This window comes from Sinohyriopsis cumingii, chromosome 8 (assembly GCF_028554795.1).
Source record: "Sinohyriopsis cumingii isolate HCF-2022 chromosome 8, ASM2855479v2, whole genome shotgun sequence".
In the NCBI taxonomy this organism is placed as follows: Eukaryota; Metazoa; Mollusca; class Bivalvia; order Unionida; family Unionidae; genus Sinohyriopsis; species Sinohyriopsis cumingii.
In genome coordinates, this window is record NC_142968.1 from 117533172 (window position 1) to 117556205 (window position 23034).

Genomic DNA, 23034 nt, shown 5'->3' on the forward strand with positions numbered 1-23034 from the left:
TGCGTCCCTCTCTCCCTTTTTCCAAAATAACGGACGGGATGCAGATATAACTAAATGTCCTTCTTCTCAATGTAGGCAATGTACAAAAATGCAGGGAATGTTTGCACGTGTAACCCGAACATGAATCATCTTCTTTAGCGGCTTTTTGAGCAACATGGTTACTGCTAAAAATTTGTGGATCTAAGTATGTATAGTCTTTTCACTCAAACAACCCATAGCCTGAAAGTGAGGTTAGTCCAATGTTATGGTTGCATATTTCGACGCTTAAGGCACACATTGCCCTTATCGAAATTGTTCTTCTTTTTTTTAAACATACCCAGAAGAAACGTACATTGCCATACTTATAAAAACGTTCGAGTAAGTATTGAGTAAATGCGACACAATTTTCCAAACTAAAGGAATTAACTATGTAAGGAATGATTTATAATGAACTAGACCTAACTATTAATTGAATGGAGATTTAAATGAACGACCAATGGCAATACAAGGTAGGATCAGACTTAAAAGCAACCAAAACAATGAGTAACTTTAAATATTTAAAACCAACAAAACACATAATGCTACATAGAAAGACAACAAGGAATAGAAAAGAAAACAAAATTATATCATACATGCATCAGCAGGGGAAGAAGAGCTAATGAAATCGTGGCTAATACACCATTGGAAATGAAGATATGAGAAGAAAATTATGTTTGATTCAATGACATTATATGAAGCCAAGCATGCGAGAAAATGGTTACATATTCAAATTTAATTAAATGTAAAAAAACGGTATCAATATCATGCAATATCACAAAACGTCAATAACTTACTTGTGGTCGTACTTATGTCCGGCGATATGGTGCTACTTATTGCAGACGCTGCAAAAAGAGCACAAATATATCAAATTAGGACTGAAATTCCAAAAGAGTTTCAGCTATTATATTTGATGGAATGGCTATAGGTTTCGGACTCGTCAATAACTATTGTGTTACTCCTGTGTTGGTTATTCATAATAACGGTGTCGGTTTTAAATGATATAGTGATTACTTTATATCATTGTACAATTGCTCAAAAGAGCAATACTGTAGGTGTCAGATTTTGCAGGAAGTTAACTACTGCAAATATTTGAACGTTAGCATGTAAATAAAGAATATGGAGAAAGAGAAGTAAGTGCGAATACTGTATACGTAGGAACGGAAAGAAATAGAAGGAAACAATCAGAGAGAGGCTTTATGCAGATCTCTGTGTGTGTGTGTGTGTGTGTGTGTATATATATATATATATATATATATATATATATATATATAACAAATTCCTGAAGGAACAAATTCAGACTGAGTAAGATGACTACCTGTTTTGTTTACGCATATTATTATGTGCATCATTAACTACGAATAATTCCTTCATCTGATAACGTTATAAATCTAACCATAAAAGAGCATTTTCACTTGAGTTATTCGGACATGGAGAGAGAAATTGACAGAGACAGAGGAAGAGACACAGACACACAGACAGTGAAAGAGTACACACTTGAAAGCTGAGGTGGGCACATCGTACATATCATCTGCGAACTCAGACACCAATAAAAGCCACAATGATCATGGGCAATGAAAGTGTTCCCAACATTATATACCTGCCCGTTGTATGCACGTTGCACCGGCGCTGAATAAATAAGCTGTCACTTTAATTTTTTGATACCTTTATTCACTGTACAACGGAATATATAAGAAATATATTTTAAATGTTTTGACTTGACTTATGTGACTTAATTAATATTATGAAATTTAGCAATATAATGGTGTGGATGGTCATAAATTCCTACTTTGAAAATGGATCTAAGCCAAAGAACATAAGCTCTTTAAATTAGTAAGGTAATGTTGTCTTTGCCTGAAAAGGATGATCAGAAAGATACAGAAAATGCCTTTTCTCACTGTCTGTACGTGTTGAAACCAAATTACAGATGCGTTTGCTGAGAGTGGGTCTTTTGACCACACGAGCATCGGAGTTTTAGACTACTTGAAAATTATAAAACCATGGAGAGAGTAGGTTGTGTATATACTGAGGCTTGTATCATTTAGTTCTAAAAGGAAGTCATTACGAACCTTTTGTTACAAAAATGGATCAATGAAAGAAACGTTTCAGATACGGATCAATTGATGACTTAATTTCGTTAATGAGAACGAACATGTGCCGAAGTAATTGAACAAATAGTATAAATGAACAGAGAGTGAAGTGCAAATGCACGGTTTCGAAGCGAAAATAAACAATGCTTAAATCTATAAGACTCAAGTAAACTAGCAAATGCAAAACAACAAAGGACAAGAAATAAACAAGTGAAAAAAATCAATGCATCTTCGGGGAAGAAAGTACTATTAACATTGATTATAATGCTGCATTGAAACTGAAGAAATATATGCAAGTTAATGCAGCTTGCAGAATATTCTTCAAAGCAGTTCCAACAAATAACGAAACGATTTTCTATGATATTTGATTGACCTAATTTAATTAGATTTTCAAACAATGTCAGGAACCTGAAGTGTCAAACAATGTGAAATATTTAAGAGACTTGTGGTCGTATAGGTGGCTTCGGACGAGATTATGGTACTTGTTGTAGACGCTGAAAACATGAAGAAAACATACTAAGATTATGACATTTACATAGCTGTAATGCCAACAGAGTTTCAACTATTACTTTGGACGCAAAGGGCGACAATAACAAACGTGTTGTCCTTGTGGTGGCTATTCGAAATCACGGCATTACCTTTAAACGATAATTTGAGTAACTTACATCATAGAACAATAGCTCAAAATGTAAATATTGCATATATCAGATTTCAGAAGAAATTCATGAGCTCAAACATGTGAAATGTAGCACAAAAATGTCGAAAGAAACGTAGATGTGAAGATTGAATAAAACCGAATAGAATCAAATGGAAGGAAACTATTAAAAAGAATTTGATATGATTTATACCAAGAACACTAGGTTTGCATATAACGAATTAACTAGTGTACGATGTTTTATATATTTATATGATTAAACGCTATCGTGTATGCAACGTTGTGAAGTTCGGGAAACACAAAAAGGTGAATATTTGTTTGTGTTTGGGTAATAATTGTACTCACGCGTTTAAAATACGAAACCTAAATACATATTGTACGTGATATATCTAATTGAAAATGAGTATCTTCACTTAAGTTTACCCAATGTTCTTAGCGCTTCTAATATTTCAAGACGTTCACGATAGAACTCGCACAAGTAGAAAAATGTTGCGCGTTTGTGACGAGACCCCAACTCAAGCTTGAATCGGTTGCATTTTGTTCAATGAAAACAGAGCTTGTTATGTGGTTCCATTCTCGAAAGACAAAGAAACATGAACTGAAATAAGGACAAGTTCTAGTACTTACTATTTGGAAGGTATTTAAATTATAGTGAAACATCACAGATGGCTTGAGCAACCAACATTAAGGAAAGAATATATTAATTTATTTGCGATATTGTCTAACTGCATAAGTTTATGTTTCAATCGCTAATATTTAAGGACACTCCATCCCTTTTGAAACAGAGCTACTCATAGCGTACTATCGTAGTTGCAGAGGTCAAAATTGTTTCTATTACATTTTGTATTTGTTCTTTTCATTGTTTTCATATTGTCGGCAGTTATATTCTACCACATTCCTGTATTCAAATATTGGCAGGATAAGTGCACTGTCCATTATACGATTGGACTTTATAAATATGGAAATCCACCTATTAGCTGATAAGTGCGGGTGTTACATGAGTCAGAGGAGGGTAGCATCACGCTTAGTATGATTGTCATATGACATTTGAAGATTTAACTGTTGTAATCCCACTTTGGATTGCGGAAGAATCATTGCTGCACACCCTTATTAATGGCCCCAATACTGATTGAAATAATATCTGTTCATCATTACTTCCATCCATCCTTGCGTTTCTCTATAAACGTATATTGTTATACTGAGCATTCCCATATATATATATATATATATATATATATATATATATATATATATATATATATATATATATATATATATATAGAGAGAGAGAGAGAGAGAGAGAGAGAGAGAGAGAGAGAGAGAGAGAGAGATACAGTTTGAGAGATCACACGTTATGAGATTATCGTAAAAGCATCCATATCGATGTCAAGCGTTGAACAGTGTTTACACGATTGAATGGCATAAACCTATACTCAGGTTCACGAACTCCCCTACACATAGTCAAATACTTAAGATAGCTGAGGTGGGTGTTTTGGACAGGCGATAGTCACTAAAATAATGAAGATAAAGTAAGAAAATATTTTCCCTCCTAGACGCTCGGTGGGGTCTTATAGCCCCAAAACATATTAATATATGTATGACAGCTTGCTTTCCACGCAGCACGGGTATCTTGTAGCAACACATATTTTATGCCCTTAAAATCGCAATATTAGTATGGCTCAGTGTGTATAACCTATGTTCACTCTTGGCGACATGTTATGCTCAAGCTGATAATTTGACGGGTTTGTTTGACAGTCAGCAACACTTTATATTAGATGGAAATAACACAGTGTCATCATTTCATGTTGAAAGCAGGAACGGATCAATAAGAAAAAGATAAAGCATTATATGTAAGTAACTATGCAACTTTAAAGGCTGATAGATGCAGAGTCGGAAGATCTCGAAAACTTGACAAGGTAAACCCGCAACGATTCAGGTAAAATGTTGATGGACTCCATGGAGTCTGAATATAAAGATTATCATGGGCTGACATAAACATTCTTTCTCTCTCTCTCTCTCTCTAAAGAAAAAGAAGAGACTAATGCAGGAGGGGCCCCGAGTGGCCGAGTGGTCTAAAGCGCTCACCGTTACGGATCACTGCCATCTCACCTCTGTCTGCGTGGGTTCGAGTCTCGGTTTCGGCCTATGTAGGTATGTGAGAAAGCTTGCCAGTTGCTTCTCGTGGGTCGGTGGTTCTTTTCGGGGGTTTCCCTGTTTCTTCCTCCACCATTAATACTGGCCGCCATGTATAGCCTATATTGTGCTGAAAAATGGCGTTAAATCCCACAACAAACAAACAAACAAACAAACTAATGCAGGTAATAACTAGCAGTCTTTCTTCGTAATGAAGACTGTGCATAACAGTGTTGAGAATGATTGTATATGTACTACGGGCTGGCGTTGTCTATTTTAGCGACTTGTTGAACTATTTGTCTACACCGGCGATTTTCGGTATGTAAGCATTTAGAGTATGTGTCTTCACACAGCCCATAATTTGAAACCAAGTTTAGCGGCATGTTATGGGTATACCACAATATTACTACATCAAAAACGATTCATCAAAAACGGGGAATATAGACCATGGAAAATAGATTCCAAGTTGCTATTGCTCGAAAAAGAGCTAGGAATGGCAAAATGTCATATAAAGGTAAACTCATATTTGTGTTTAGTAGGAGTGATAAAACGTTGTTAATAACTGATACACGTTTCCTTTAGATAAGTGCATTTTTGTTGGAATCGTGAAAGTAAAGTTATTTATAAGAGAACTATGACGATGAAAATGAGAATTTGTTTTACGCAAAATAAAACCAGACTATAAGGCGACGGTTTGAAACTTTTTATGCATTAAATAAATCAAAATTATTACAAATTATGGCAGCTTCTATAAAATTCTAGGAAAGCAGCTTTGTCTATAAACACTTAATTCATATTATTACCATGTGTTCGGTATGGGTGTTGCATATGTTTAGTTATCGTGACATTTCAGTCTGTTCCACATGGTACCGTATACTCTCAGTTTCAAGAGATTATAATCCCCTTCGTACTGGCGTATGCCTTGGAAAGGTTGTTATTGTCACTTTAATATTGTGAAACATTTCGCAGTTGTATAATTTAACCGAATATCTTGTTGTGAGAATGAATAACAGGAGACACTAAGAATAATGATTGGTTTGTTTTTAACATGGAATGGACTGTGCAACGTAATGTTCAATGCATTTTACCTTTGATACTGTATCGTCGACGATGTCACTCGAATAATGTATCTTAGAATTCTAAATACAAATATAATTTGCAATAGACGAGTCGCTTCTTTAAGCCAATAAGAAAACAAGCCTTTTAACAACAATGAAAATATAGACCAACTATTGTAAGGCTTCATCATAAACATGAAAGGTTCAGTGTATATTGGAACATTAAAATTCTATTTAAGAATTAACGGTATAGCGGTTCGGTTGAGAACGCAGACAACACAGAAAAGGAAAAGAGAAAAATCTACATAAACTGTCCGTCCTTACATAGTAAATAATGAGGGTATAATCCATAAACCTGCGTTCCTGCGACGGGATTTTTCAGGCTTCGAACTGTGACGAAATTACATTAATGATATAGAGAGAATTACTTTTGCTACCCGTACGAGCGGTATTTCGTTATAGCATCATATTTTTCTCCATTTTGAACTGCACAATGTGGCCTCTAAGTCTGCTTCTACTGTAATGGTGTTCGTAATCACGATAAACCTAGCAATGCTTTGGTCTCGAATTAATATAAAAATCGTGTTCTTGCTCGATTGTCATAAGAAAGTACAACTCTCTCATTCTCTCATATGAAACATAACACACGGCGTACATAAATAACACAGAACATGCAGAAATAACTAACAGTCCTTTCAATCAATGTAGACGGTAGACAACCTTTTAGGAATGTTTCAATATGTACCACTGGCAGCTGTCATCTTCTTCAGCAACTAGATACACCGGAGAATTTCAGCATTATAGTCTTTGCGTTTAGACAATCCATAGCCTGGAACTTATTATTAGTTGTATGTTATCGTTACATCTTATTAATTACGAACCTGTTACAGTTAAGAGAATTTTTTCTGTAAATGATGTAACGAAAATTATATTATCATAGAATTTCGTACAAATAAATATGCGAAAACAAAACAGAAACAAAACAAAACATCAACAGCAGCAACAACAAACGAATTTGTGAATAACCTAATAGTTTTAGAAATTGACGACGTAGTAATCCTTAATTTAAGGAACGAGAACATGGGCTTGTAATTAATCGCACGTATCAATAAACGAATACCACGTGACAATACGTGCAAAGACAAAACTTCAAGCACAGAGTAGTTCTATTTGAAACAAACAAAGCAACACAAGACAACAATCAGACAACCTACAAATTAGCTAAACACCCAAAACTTCCGTGTATCAGCGGAGGAAGAAGAACTACTGACATGGGGGTTATTGCTGCATTGAATATGAGGAAATGTAATCAAAGTATGGCAGCGTTAGGGAAATTCTAGACAAGCATTGTCCAAAGTAAATCAGTTTTCTATGAATCATGATTGTTCAAATATAATTAAATTCTAAACAGTGACATTACTGCGAGGTATCACAATTTAATATTTAGCTTACACGAGCTCTTAGATGTGAGGTCAGGAGATATGCTGATACTTGACGTAGTCGCTGAAAAATGAGGACAAATATAAAATGGTGTTATAAAGTGATCATTGAAATACCGTGATTGATGGTATTTGACCCTATTACTTTAGGCGGAAAGAAGGCACATTTCTCAATTGACGTTAACTAAGGCGTTGCCATTGTGATGGTTATTTTTACTGGTAGTTCATAGCTGTTCATATGCTTCCCTCTGCACACAATTGTCACGGTTTTATTCTGCGTGTCACGATGATTGTGCTGATTTCTAGGATAATATTAATACAATAATTCTGAGTACGGCCATCCATGTTTGCATACAGTATGTGCAATATCCTCTTTGATGAATGTATATTCCAAGTGTTTTCCTTAAACAATTTAATAAGAAAAAGGCTTTATATGAAATGATACGAAATTAAATGTACCATATTATGAGAATTACAGCTGTTTTTCTTAGACGCTAAGCTAAGTTATTAAACCCAAGTGGTCTGAATCATGAATCGCAACCTGTCTCTTTCACGTCATCTCCTGATATAATAGTGTCTCGTATTACGTGAAAAAGAAAATCCATCATTATGTATTAATGCATTTATTGATTGGCCTTCAAATTTGTATGCAATTTCCTGATGTCAGTGAATAATTCTGACAGAGAAATTCTCTCTCCGTTACTTACTGTTATTACTCTAATGCATCATAAAAGCTTATACTGGCATAGATGTAAACAAAATAGAACGATTGCATGAATGAACGCGTTCGGTAAGAAACAATTGAATGGACGATTTAATAAAATACATAAAATATTGAGCGAGGACATGAATGAGAAAACAAATGTACGGAACAGTGAATAAATTACGAGATGATACTATGTGCAATAACAAAACAAAAGTATAACAGGAAAATACGATTGTCGAAATTAAAAGCGACAGAAAGAAACAAATCAAGATGCAAAATGAAATGACATCATGGCTGTTACTGCCTTTAGAAAAAAAGATAGGATTAAGGATGTAAATCAATTATGGCAGCGTCAAAACAATCGAGCGGGTTATTTAATACTAAAAAGAGGAAAGATATCTGGTAAAGTTTAATAGCAGACCTACTTCTATGAACGATCACAACATCATTGCATTCGAATGCTTATCTTACCTATGCTCTTGGATGCGGTGTATGATAATCTGCTTATGCCTTAAGTTGATGCTAAATATTCAAGGCAATTGTACTTGTTGGTACGATATAAATGAAATCGTAATAAAATTTCAGCTATTATTTTGAATGGAACTTGTATGTTTTTCTCTTTCATTTACGATGACAAATGTGTTGATTTTATGGCGTGAATCGTACATTAGGGTTTAACTGTTGTCGGGAAATGTTAACTTACCTTCAATACTAATTTGTCAAAAACTAAATAGGAAATTCACCATGTAATATTTGCAACAGATGAAGTTTAATTCTTGGAACGTTGTAGCGGTTTCTGAAAATTTCTTGATTTGGATGCAACTAATTATTATCATTATTATTATTAGTAGTAGTAGTAGTAGTATATTAATAGTAATAGTAGTGGTAGTAGTGGTAACGGTGGTAATAGTGTAAGTACTACTAATACTATTTTAATCTCTGCTGCCACTACTAGTAAAGCCGTTTCCAGCTCCTGATTCATGGAGACGGGGGTGGGGAAAAGATCTGAATGTGAATGTTAGCATGCTTGTGGTACAGGGTTTGTATTTACTATTGATCGATATATAGCGATATCTGATACGGTTTGTATATGGTACTGACCGATATATAGCGATATCTGATACGGTTTGTATTTGCTATTGACCGATATATAGCGATATCTGATACGGTTTGTATAAAGTGGCGAATAAATACGTTTCACTTTCTTATCTAACCGAATGTCCCAAGCATTTTGTATTAAGAGTGTGTTTGCCATTTTAAAACAATTTCATTAAAATATTAGAGAGAATGCGAGAATGTCCAATCTAAATACGTGTGGTAAAGCCACACAAATATGGTGACTAAAACAACATTAGTGTATAACGGCAACTAAATCGCAATGCGAATAATAATAATAATAATAATAATAATAATAATAATAAAGAGAAGAAGAAAAAGAAGAAGAAGAAGAAGAAGAAAAAGAAGATTAAGTTGTAGTAGAAGTATTAGTGGTGGTGGCAGCAGTAAGAATGAACATCTCAGACTGAGAATAGCCATGCAGATGGACAAAAAGTTGAACAATAACATTTGGTGTGGGCTGTGCCATTTTGATACGTGCTAGCGATGCAACAAGTCAGAGAAGGAGAACCCGTGTCCTAAATATATCCTTCATATCACACGTTTCTAAAGATTTAATGATTTTGAATACCCTTCCGATTGCAGAATAGTCAAGTTCATTCCTTCATCGTCCGTTGCTATGCATACAGGTCAAATGCTTAATACCATGAATTCTGCCTCCGACTAGAGAATAGCCTTTGTAAGTTGAACTTATCGTTTGATATGCAAAGCACACAAAGTCGAAGGGATCTAGACGGTACAGTCATTCCTCCTGCCCCAATACTATTCAAAATAATGTTACCTCCTTGGTCGTTTCTTGTAGATGTATATAGTGTACTTTTATCTACATGACAATATTTTATACGTCTTTACATATGCCAGTACGTAAGTATGCATTCATCTATATTCGTTCGTTTATAATCTAATGTGTTTCTTAGTTTAGATTGCACTTTATAACATTTATTTATAAGAACAAAGCGTTCCATATTAAACAGGAGACTGCCTTATGCTACCAAAAAAAAAAAAAAAAAACAACGATTCCATTGACAGTCTATAGCGCCCGTGAACAAGAACAGATATATATTTCCATCTAGCTACCGTTTCTCGTTCATATTTTAGTTTGTGTCCAATATGATTTGTAGATAATAAACTTCTCAATAAGATCAGCAACACCAACGTTAACACGGAGTGTGAGTTAATTACAATGCATACAAATACAATTTAATTGGTGGACTGAGCAGTACAAGGATTGTTTGTTTGCGCAATGGCTTATATAAGTTACTAGAGAAGTGCAATATCGGACATTTCAAGGCAACATTTAAAAGCAAACGATAGAAGCACACAACCGAGACAAGCCTACGGTATCGCTTACGGCTTGTTTTGATTACGGCTTGTTGTTTTGTTTTTAAATATCTTTTATAGAAAATCTCAGGGGAAGTGTTTTACTCTGCATCAACCCTTTATTAATCGCCAGAGTTTCAACTTTTTCGTAAAATTTGTCTGCTTATTAGATGCTTTAAATCTTTAACCTGAACATTAAATATAGGAACTATAGATGAAAACGTCCAAGCCTATTCTTGGATATGTTATTATTAGTATTATCATTAGTAGTACTAGCAGTAGTAGTAATAATAGTAGTAGTGGTAGTAGTACAACAAAAATTTAAGCCATTATTATACTCGAAATTGTGAAAGAAACTTAGCAAATTACCGAAGATAAGCAATCAGTTGCGTTATCGAAACATATGTTGCTGGTTTAATGACAAGTTCGTGATTTAAGCAGTAATTGCGACCGAAAAGGATCAATATTCAAAACATTCTTATTACAATCCTGAACATATAGTTGTTTAGGCATGTATTAATTAATTGTGGAATGGGACAAACTGAATACATTTTAGAAAAGCCAGGTAGCAAATAATCTTCAACAGCGATAAATATTTTTTTCTAATAAACAGACTTCGGCTTAAAGGAAGTAACGAAAAGGTTTCTGACACGATGCTTTCATATACAATGTCAAAGACATGAGTACAAATTTAATGATGAAAAAGCGTTTCACTAAAATGAAATTACGAGTGTGTTGGAATGTTGCTCAAAAGCATTACGTCTGTATGGGAAAGGTTTAACATTATTATCAATGCCAGAATGTGGAATTGTTTCATTCACACTGAAGGCAGACAATATGTTGGTATTTTACAAGAACAAAGCTGTGGATGAATAACTCCAGTCATGCTTGTGACTGAATGATCGAACAGACCAACACTATGGATTAGTACATTCTCTTAGTGAATAACGGATAGTATCAAAACTGTGAAACAATCATCAATGCAGTGTATGAAACAATATTTTAAAACGCTGCCTTCCAAAATACTCAAAACTAGGCAAGTAATACCAGGTTGTTGGGTTCTTTATAAGTTGAAAGATGCAATGTAAGAAGACACTGTTTTTGTAAATAAGACGATCTCTATACGATAAAATAGCTCTGACATAACTATGTGAACAGACTCTTAAGTCCATAAACCATTATTTATTGAAAACAGAAACGATTTGTAAAGAATACGCCAGTGTTCCTGTTGAAACGTTCTGCCATTTTTATTATTTATCAGAGTAATATGAGTGATTACCCATGTGTCTATACTATATCAGTGATGCTGCCCGGAGATGTTTTCCAAATGGGAAGCTCACCCTTGTCACCAAACCAAGAGGGGGTGGGACAAAAGAGGGGTAGGAGGGAACGGTCTTGGTTCAATATAGGACTCAAATACCATACCCCTTTCTGTCTGCTCCATTCTGTTAAAGCTCTACGGAAATCAAAGTCCACCAAATTCGTCTACTCTAGATATATGAGCATTAATCTGCTGATGGTATATGAAATCAATATGTTCTTTATGAGTAAATATTATTTTGTGCCGAAAAGACCATTCAGGGATAAATATAATAGAGTTTCATCTCCTAAGACTATAGATAAAACGATTCCAGCAGCAGCAGCAACAGTAGTAGTAGTAGTAGAAGAAGTACTTGTAGCAGTACTAATGAAGCCTTTTCACATTCTAAACCGAGAAGGCTAGATTAAGGCTAAAAATCTGAGTTGGCATGAATATGTAGTCAGGGACTTAATTTACTAGTTTAATTGATCAATTCAGATGCAGCTTAGATGAAGAAGCGAATAGAATTGGATTATTTTTTTATTTTATTGAATTTACAAAGCATTTTAAGCAGAGAGTCTATACATCATTTAAAAAGGTTTAATTTAAAATGTTCGAGATGAAACAGAAATGTCACCACCATATCAGCACGATCAAGCCACAAACTTCATGTTGACTACACATTGTAGAGCAGCATGATAACTCTACTGCATTGCTGATAATAATAATAATAATAATAATAATAACAATAATAATAACAATAATAATAACAACAACAACAACAATAATAATAATAATAATAATAATGATAATAATAATGTTGCAATCCAGGAGTTTTACTTGACCGAGCGGTGTCAAACCTTGGCACGATTCCACTAGAAGTCATACGTTTCCCCTAATTCCAAAGACTTCTATACAGCTATTGTTGTAAACTAGAAGGCACAACGTGTCCATTCTATAATAATTTTACTCTAATTAATACAAGACCACAGATCTCACAACTTCCCAATTGTCTATCAACCGCACATCTGCATGGTTTCTCTTTTTTAACTTTCCGTAACTTTCCGTCATCATTCCAATCCGTAAAACTATACAACTCCCTTAATACAGGGAAATATTTTTGCTATGCTACCTTAGGCCAGTCAAATCATGGTTTTAAGCCACATTTTGCCTGTAAAAGTGCATCACATTTACAACCACGGCAACGATAAACGGCGTTGCCGACGACGGAGCAGTCCCTCTTCTTTTATTCCGCTGTGCAATATACCAGTCTCCAATCTTGAATACTGCACCTGGAGTCACACGATCAATGTACATAACCAGATTTAATAGGGACTATGGAACGCCAGGGACACTCATGCGGCTCTGACCTGAATCCACCAAAAGTAACCCATGGCATCATGGAAATTCAGTAACACTTCACTCCGTGACATTGGCTCCTAGTAATGTATTCTTTAAACGAAGCGCTATAAGTAGATGCACCTACTCCAAACTTATTACAATAATCACAATAATAATTATAATAATAATAAGAAGAAGAAGAAAAAGAAGAAGAAGAAGAAGAAGAAGAAGAAGAAGAAGAGAAATGATGATTAATACTATCAGTAGCTCAAGTACTAGTAGAGGAAAGGGTGATTCTTTCAAACCAAAACAAGTTCTCATCTTTGTATCTATCTACCTTTCATTGATGTTCGTGCCCTAGCATGTTTCTAAATCCAATTTCCTTTTGTACATTGTAAAGATTCTCAATAAGAAGAGGAAATCATACACTAACTTAAGTATAACGCATAGATGCACAATTTCTTGGCCACCTGCTATGCAAGGCTTGTTCACTTCAAAATGAGTACATATGATATGCATGAGACGCGTATTTACAGTTTGTATGTATCTTTGTTTGGACGAGTTTTGTGTATGAATAGAGTGAGTTTTGTGTATGAATAGAGTGATGAGTACATAAATAAAGAATGAGATGGTAAATAAATAAGTGAGTGTGATAAAATTAAATGATCACATAAATTCGAAAAGAACCTCGTATTCATACCAAGTACCAGTTAGACAATTTTTCTTGTGTAACACCTTTCATAAAATTTGAGCGATGATGAGCATTAAGTTTATGTGGCAATGCTCTTTGCAACTCCTTAGCCCAGATATCGTGTAACTAATCCTTTAGTCATATCTTCAGTCAACATTCAAACAGTTGTGGTTTTGCTTAAGTGGCCACAGTTTGTGCAGCTTCTGCAGTTGTTAACCATTGTGAAGTACATGGATCTTTTGCCACTGTAGTTGATTTCGGAAGAAGACCGCAGAAGAGCGAATTATCTTTATCATCAAAATTGCATTGCTTAACTTTACATTTATCGTGAATATTTGCATTTAACGCCATCATTTCTTTTAATGTGTCCCTTATAATTAAATACGTTGCAAACTGGGGGATTTTTCCTTTTTTACTGCTAATGATTCTTTCTTAATTGTCTCTGAGCTTAATATATAAGCGTTATATACTGTCCTGATTTTGTCCGCAGTCTCACATTATTTCCGTATTGTAACTGCGGACTAAACAAAGATTAGATGCTAAGTTTGTGGTATCAATATGTTTAATTCTGAGCTTCAACATATTCACGAGAAAGGGAGAGACAGAGTTAAACACAGGTGTGCATTAGTTTAATATAATCATATATCATAACTATGATAAACTATTCAGAAGTTACCAACATAGGCTAGAATCCTTAATATGATATCATACATTAGGCTGGTTTTCGTCTGCCCAACGATGAAACAGATTTCCGATTGTAAAAGCTATTCAAAGGAAACATACAGTATGTACATGCCCGTCTAATGCGTGCATATGAGCTCGATTTCACAATCAGTGTTGGTCTTGGATTATTAGCTATAAACCAGATGGGAGACAAATTATAACTCTACGACATGTTTCGCATATTTAACGATAAACACAATACATATTTTCAAAGTTATTAAACTGGAATTTAATAAGGTAAAGTTTGAGGTATATGTATGAACTCAGTTGTGCAGTCAACGATTTTCTATAATGCATCTACTTCTTTGATTCTATCTCGGTTAGATTTTTCACCACATGACCTGCTTTCATTTCACAAATTATATGCGTGTTGAACGAACAAGAAAGTTACTAGCATATTAAGAAGGGCTATTATTCGCGACTGCTGTAAATATGAAAATCTTACTATTCTTTTCTTTATTAATGACACTGAAGGATAAAGAATATGTATCCATGGGGAAGTAGAAATATAATGAGTGGTACCAGAACCTTGGGCTTGTATTGCTAGGTATAATCCAGGTAGGCGACTAATTATAACTCTCCAACATGTTACACAGAGATAAAGACGATATATATTTAAGACTGTAAAAAGCTATTAAAATGTAATTTAGTTAATAACCATCTGCTACAAGTGTTTGAACTCAATTTCACAGTTAACGATTTTCTTTAATGAATTTTCTTCATTGATTCTGTCACAGTTGAAACAATTAACACCCCACACTAATCTTATGTATATTGATGTAACAGCCGGTGATTTTCTTTGATGCGTATTCTTCTTTGATTCTGTCTCAGTTGACAAATTTTGTAACAATTATTTTAGTCAGTATTCTAACTTTAACACACCTTTTAATTGTACATATTATATTTGTTACACGTGGCTAAATTGTAATGTGAGTACATGAAGAAATACTCGCAAGACTATGAAAATTACCAACAGATTAGGAATGGCAATTCTCCAAAAAGTAAAGCGTAAAGGTCTGTGCATGAGAGAGAGAGAGAGAGAGAGAGAGAGAGAGAGACAGAGAGACAAAGATAGAGATAGACACACACAGAGAGACAGGCAGAGAGACAGACAGAGAGAGAGAGAGTTTGACATACATACATAAAGACAGAAAGAGTGAGGCGTACAATAACTTCGGGCTTCGATTCTTAGCTCTATATTCCCGGCTGCGACAAAGTATACCTCTGTAATATGCTTCATATATATAATGACTATTTTTATGTAGTTTCAAGTCATCTTAATACGTTTTCTCTTGCTGGAACCACCGAATACACCCCCTCTGTTTGGCACAGAATTTGTAACTTCAACAATTTTGCAAGTGTAACTAATTTCGTTTGTCCAAAAGGAATAAAGAGAACGTTTGCATTTAGTTTGGTTCGTCAAATGTTTTATGTAATGAGAAGGTGGGTTAAGAGTTTAAATATATTTTTCGTATGCATAATATCCCTCCTATATTTCGTTTCATTTATTGATTTTTCTGCATGATAATATCGGAGATGAAGCCATGATGAATGAACGCAATGGAGAAAAGGAGCTTTTCAAACTAGCATTGTAGTCTCATGAGGAACAAAGCAATAGTTATCATAAGCATGTTAATAATTATTCCTTACTTAGTAATCATAATTTAACTGAGAGAATGCTTTAGTTCTAAGAAAAACTATGCATATTTTCATATCCCTACATTGAATGGTTTGTAACTCAACAAGCCTGTTTGATTGTCTGTGTGGGTTGCAGCATGTACAATTGGAGCAAATATATTATTATTAATTTCAAGAGCAAATATGATTGGAATTACGATCAGAGTTTTCTTCTTTTTTTTGTTTTAAACTAAAAGAACGGATTACACATGCCGATACCTGCATCTTGATTCATGAATTAGTTGTAGCTAGTCACTTCAAGTTTTAATAGTCATCAAATGGTCCGAGACTTCGATCGACTGAGCCAACACAAAATAAAATCTAAGCATTTTGATTCATCATCGTGGCCATACATTTTCATCGATTCACTTTTCCTAAGCGACCATTGACACATTTTGCTAGTCAAAACAGTGCATTGAATAATATTACTCATGCAAACGAAACGATGGTGTCAATATCAAGCAATAATGATTGCCTACTTGTAATTTGACTTGTTAAGTTTCAGTATGATGTGTTTGATGATATCCAACTTGACAGACCTGAAGAAAGACCGTTTTCTACCACGGATTATTTGATTATTATTATCAACAACCTAGGTAAATGTAACGGCTGATCTGATTGAAAATCAGTCATTTAAGCTGCACCTAATCAAATAAAGGAATAACATTTATTTCTGGGGCAAACGTTATATGTACAATGGCAATGTTGAAAGATCTGAATCGACCAGCATATGTCAATTCGGTTATTGCATTCAAGAGGGTGGTGTGCAAAATATAGCTAGTTACAACAATATTCCTAGTGGACCTGTCCGAACTAGATTGCGTATATAAATGTTCTTAGACATTCAAGTCAATGCGAAACCTTCACTTTATGCTCTCTGACAAGGACATACACTTTTTCAATGGCTGTGTGATTTTGTCTGAATGTTATATCAGCATTCAATATACGCCACATCGACCCGCATTTTTCGTTCAGGAATGTGAAAACAATAATGTTTTACTACTCATCGGTATTACATAGAAGAGTTCCATTCTCGGGATCAGAATTTTGGATGGTTATAGAGATTTCCATATCATAAAACTGAGCCGGTCGAGAAAGCAAAGAAATCGGAAGAAAGTAGTGTTTCTTTCCCCACGTTCATTAAATTACCTTAATAGTAGATTGGAATTTTGTGGTTGTGTGGTGGGGGTAAGGGTGTTAAATATACCTCGGTCTTTGGCACCCAAAATTTTAAATAGCGTATCATTATAGTTGTTTGCATTTTTGTCTCTCCTATAAAATTAGTATTACATACATACAGACATACATACATACATACATACACGCATACATACACAAACACATACATACATACATACATACATACATACATACTTACATACATGCATGCATACATACATAGACACATACATACATACATACATACATACATACATACATGCATACATACTATCAGTTGAATCACTATCGGAACCCCGATATTTAGGAAACCTTGCTTTTCTACTTGCATTATATTTATCATTCTAATTGTCATTACAGGGAATTTTCACTGCATATGATGCCGCTGGGTGACATATATCTATTACTTTTGAAGTGTCATAAATATGTCACGTCGCCCAATATTAGATCATACGCATGCACTTAGATTGTGTTATGTTCGGAAGACAGTAACTGGTCTATGTATCTATGCTTTAATTTTATATGTTGTATCCACTATTAAGGCCATTTAGCATTCCTTTCAATATTTTCCACAGAATATACCCTACGGTAAAACAATCACTCGTACGTTTCACTAAATAGATTTCATGGAATGCATACATTCTATTACGTCGCCTACAGATACAATTTGACTATATATATATTCAGTAATACACACAAAAAATGATATGAAGAGGAGTGCGAAACTTATTTCAGTATGATAGTCTAGTAGCTAGTATGAAATGCATCTGAAATATATAAAAAAAACACACAATAAAACACACATACACACACAAATACACACGCAGACACACACACACACACACACACACACATATATATATATATATATATATATATATATATATATATATATATATATATATATATAATTCCTTTTGATGCATACTAGTGGGAGGAATCAAGCTGTATTCTGTGTCTAGATAAACCGATGGATGAATTGTAAGATGTAGTTGCATGTGCACCGGAGATATGTATCGAGCTATTTAGGAAATATTTTAAATCTTAGGTACAACCAGGAACATTTTGAAATGCAGCCGTGTAAAATTTTGTGCACTCAGGTGTGTTAATTATACGGGTTTGAAAAATCTTATAGTGCGGGATAAAGTACAATGTTTCAATTTGTGTATTCACAAATAGCTGTTACGAACCTGAAATTGTCTGAATCAAAAGTTTTATTCGTATCATGTCTGGACTAAAATGACACTGATGAAGTTGAAAAATTTGGTGAAATTACAGAGCGTAAATACAATTCAAACACAACGTAACGCTGTATATGTAAACGAAACTCTAAAAAAGAAAGACGTGTTATGCCAGCATCATTGTTTCTGCTTTGATGATGAATATATGGATACAACTTATTGCAGCATCAATCGTAATCAAGCAAGGCATTTATTACAATAAGCATTGTAAACAATTTAATAACAAACATATTGGCATACATAGTCCATAAAAAAATTGTTTTTTAATGTTTAGCTTACCTGTAGTGATCGGCGTAGTGTCTGGTAATATTCCGCTACCTGATTCCGTCGCTGAAAAATAAGGTAAAATATAATTGATGGTATGATACGTTTATGACTGCAATAATTGTCGTTTCAACTGATACTTTCAACCGATTTGTAATCGTTTTTGTTTAAATCGAGCATAACTATTATCATGCTCCTGTTGTAGTTCTTCCGCGCTATAGTTTAGGCTATAAATGATATCTGGATATTAAAGAAGAATATTTATATTAAAGAAGAACTATCTGATTGACGTTTAGAAAAAAATATAACCAAACAGATAGTTAAAACAAAAGCAAACAGGTGTTGATGGAACCAAGATTGGATTTATACAAGCAACTTGGACTTTATATGTTTCCAATTTAAGCAATAAAATAATACTAATGTGTAAAGACAGTATAAAGTAACTTTGAAAAATAACAACGAGTTAGAGATAAAGAATTTAATAATGGTGGTGTAGTTCAAAGACGTATTGACAAATGACCTTGAAATGCGGAAAGATTTAGAAGAGATTTAAATGATATAGACACAAGCGCATAAACAAACAAAATCATAAAAGCAATTAATGGTATTGCAGCAAAAGGCTTTAAAGTTAATGAATATATATATATATATATATATATATATATATATATATATATATATATATATATATATATATATATATATATATATACATAACCTATTTAAAATTATATAATGTATTAACTAAAATTAATGGATAATGAGGACTAAAACCCGTTTTAGTTAATTAATAAACAAAATGCTGACTAAAGATAATACAAAGTTAGAAAAAGTTAATGGTGAACTGCCTGGAACTATATTACTTTTTGACTTTCGATTAATGTGAAAGGTGCTCTTTTGATTAACAACGTAATTTCTATATTATTATTTTTTTTGTTTAACACAAAGAAAGTTAAACATCAAGAGTTTTCTTTTGCAATTGTCGTCTGGTTTAACAATGCCAGAAACGGTTACTACAGTTTAGGGTTCTTACTATGATCCATCACAATTTGCGGAATACACGTTATAAGTTGTATAAATCCCAAAAGAGTATTATGTCAGTAAAGAAAAAAGCCATATCTTACTCTTATACAAGAGACATATTCTAAGTGGTTGGAGAAACGGAACGGTCATATGGAGGAAACTGTGAGGTTATCATTCAGTAAAAGATTAATGGCGCCACGATGATCAACATTAAAGAATGCACAAAAATGTGTGATTAAAGTTAAGCATATATTCATAATTGCTTCAAATATATACGTTGCATTATGACCGTATACATAAAAAAATCAAACACCGTAATCAACCATATGCAACTCAGAAAAGATGTTAATAATATCATAATGCACTGTTTATTCTTCCCAATAAAGAACAATACATCAACAATACCACAACTTTAGAGTAAATTGAACTTCCAATGGGAAAGATGTGAGGAATAAACATATGTTTCACTATAATAACTAAATATATTATAGGTACTAATAAAACGAATCATTTTGTTAGCTCAGCGTCTATAACACAGTTGGGTGACGTCAAGGTTTATTAAATGTTATGTATTTGAGCTAAAAAGTTCTAGGAAATAGAAACTACAAGCACAATAGTTGAATCATCCCAGTTAACGTCTTATAATTATCGTGTTCTAATTGACTTGTCCGCTTTGTATCTTATAAAACAGAAAGAAGAAAAACACCATCATTTTGTTGATATCCCATGTTGCTTTAGATCCCTTGTTATCATATTGTAGCGAAGAAAACTACCTTAGAGACATACTGTCAGCTGCACAACTAGATCGCTTCAAATGCTCTACAAGTCTGACAAATTTTGGATAAATCAACTTTTAAATGTGCCACTACTGGGGTAGTAATAAGAAATAATCGTACCTGTTATAAAGATGTTCAGCTGCGCCAAACAGCAGTAAAAGAGAAGTCTCTTGTGCATTTTCTTCTAGCTTTATATCACACACACCAGTGCAAATACTTACAAGCGTTTTATCATACGAATGCCAATTGGCAAAGAGTGAAAAGAAATATCACGCGTCTGACAATGAAATTACTTCGCATCCGGCTACCTTACTACAGACGTCATATACTCTCTTAAGTAGTCGCTAGGTAGCGTCAGATCATGTGATACAATTTTATAGCAAGCATTCTTAATACCCTACATCAGAAGAAGTGAACACATTTCGATATTGAAGATTTAGATTGAAATCTACTTTGCCCGAGGTAATTTACAAACAAAATGAAACTATTTTACATATCATACTTCGATTTGTTTCAACCGCCCATCCATGCATAGTTAAATAACACTAGAGTGAGTCATCTACAAATGATACTGTATGTAGAGGCTTTCATGGTATATTTTGTATATATCCAGAAGTTTTACACACTATGTATATATATAGTCAGAAAGCCAATAATTTTAGAATATGTACCAAATATCTCTTTGAAAAATGCAACTGTTCAAAACTGACTAATACATATTTTTGTTTTTCCTTTTTAAATTGTAAGAAGTATGGTGGCTCTTCTTCTGCAGTGTGCTGTCCCGGAATTGCTGCTTGTCGTGTCTTTCTCTGGTTGTCATTTCTCTGCCCTTGCCAAGGTAATATTGTAATTTTGCCCCTAATAGGCACCTCGGAAACTTTTCTTTCTTCAATAATTTTCCAGGTTGATCGGGCGATCCGATTTTTTTATTATGGTTTTCTGTTGCAGCCAGCCTTCTCTACAGTTTCTTCCACGACTGTGTTTAAAGAATGGAGAAACATGTCCGTCTCTTTGCCGAATATGCTGAACTTGTTTTTGAGAGCAAAGTTGAACGCTTGCCGCACCTTGAGGTCTTCCATCTTGAGAATGATGTAACGTGTTCTTTTTCCCCCCAAATCAGCCCCATTTAGTTTTAAGGGCGTGCTTGGCTACCAAAAAGCTGTAATTGCTGAATACGTGGGCATGCCTCTTAATTTGGGAAGAATGTGACCAGCTGTCGTTGATCAATGCGTCATCTACCTGGCTTTCTATCCAGATACATCCAAGTCATCTTATGGATTTGCACATACTGGAATAGTGTCCCACCCATAAAAAGACCCCTGTCCTCACAGAGATTACAAAGCATGTGACCGTTGTCATTTATTGGTCCCATTCCGAGTTTATCCATGAATCGTTCTCTGTTGGTGTTGCCTGAGCCTGTTAATACGTTAAAATCGCTAACGATGAGTAGTAAGTTATACATTCGTGTTGCTTAAACAGATGAATGTAGGGTGATAGCAAAGACCTTTGTTCTCATCTTTAGCGTATTTTTAGGGTTACACATGTGATGACTGACATCCTAGAGAATGTTGAGTTGAGTCAGGGATACAACATTCATTGACGGATGGAAATGGGCTTTCCATTGTAAACGTGTGTTTTTCATCTGTTTCTTTATGGGAAGGGCTATGCATTCTCGATTTTGGTTATTGCGGACCATACTATGAGGTCTCTTGTGAACAGTGTTCTTTTCCCATATTGCAACCATCTACCATATGCAATGCATTGTTGTTATGTATATTTAAATTAATTGTTTGTCTGTTAGTTTTAAAATAGTTTTTATTCCATTTCACGTTATTGTAATGTAATATTATTTACTCGACTTCATTTCGTCCAGAACTGAGTTCAGTTCTGTTTGACCTGATTGATTTTTTTAAAATTATATTTTATTTGTTGAATTGATCTAAATAATTAACAATAGAAACACTGTGTCTAGTTTCTGACCTTAAAATCAGTCACAGTTTTGGTTAACAACTTTTTTTATATTATTTATATTCTTTATCAGAGTAAGATTCATTAACTTCAGTCAAGGTCACACCTGGACTACGTGATATGAAGTACTTGTTAATTCGTAAACAAACATCTATTTTTTCCAGAAGTATGAGCTTTTGACCCTCATCCGGGAATCTGTTTTGCGTTTTAAATAGTCGTATAACTGATGTTATGATAAAAATTATGTCAGTCGTGCTTAAACATCTGACACGTTAAGTCGTATTACATTTTAACCAGTTTGGGCTGAATTTGTATTTAT

General features: G+C 34.1%; 1 protein-coding gene across 17 annotated transcripts in view; it reads right to left on the reverse strand.

The window, feature by feature from the left end:
* The window catches only part of LOC149794480 (uncharacterized), a 167536-nt gene that overhangs the window by 59925 nt on the left and 84577 nt on the right, over nucleotides 1–23034 (reverse strand). For 16 of the 17 annotated variants that reach the window (XM_089968730.1, XM_089968727.1, XM_089968726.1 and 13 more), the window contains 2 exons: nucleotides 18964–19014; nucleotides 813–860 (listed from right to left, as the gene is read on the reverse strand). In XM_089968730.1, coding sequence (XP_089824856.1) covers nucleotides 813–860; nucleotides 18964–19014 — 99 coding nt within the window. Of the gene's footprint in view, nucleotides 1–812; nucleotides 861–18963; nucleotides 19015–20867; nucleotides 21725–23034 lie in introns of those variants that run through there. The other variant, XM_089968731.1, reaches the window with a different exon arrangement.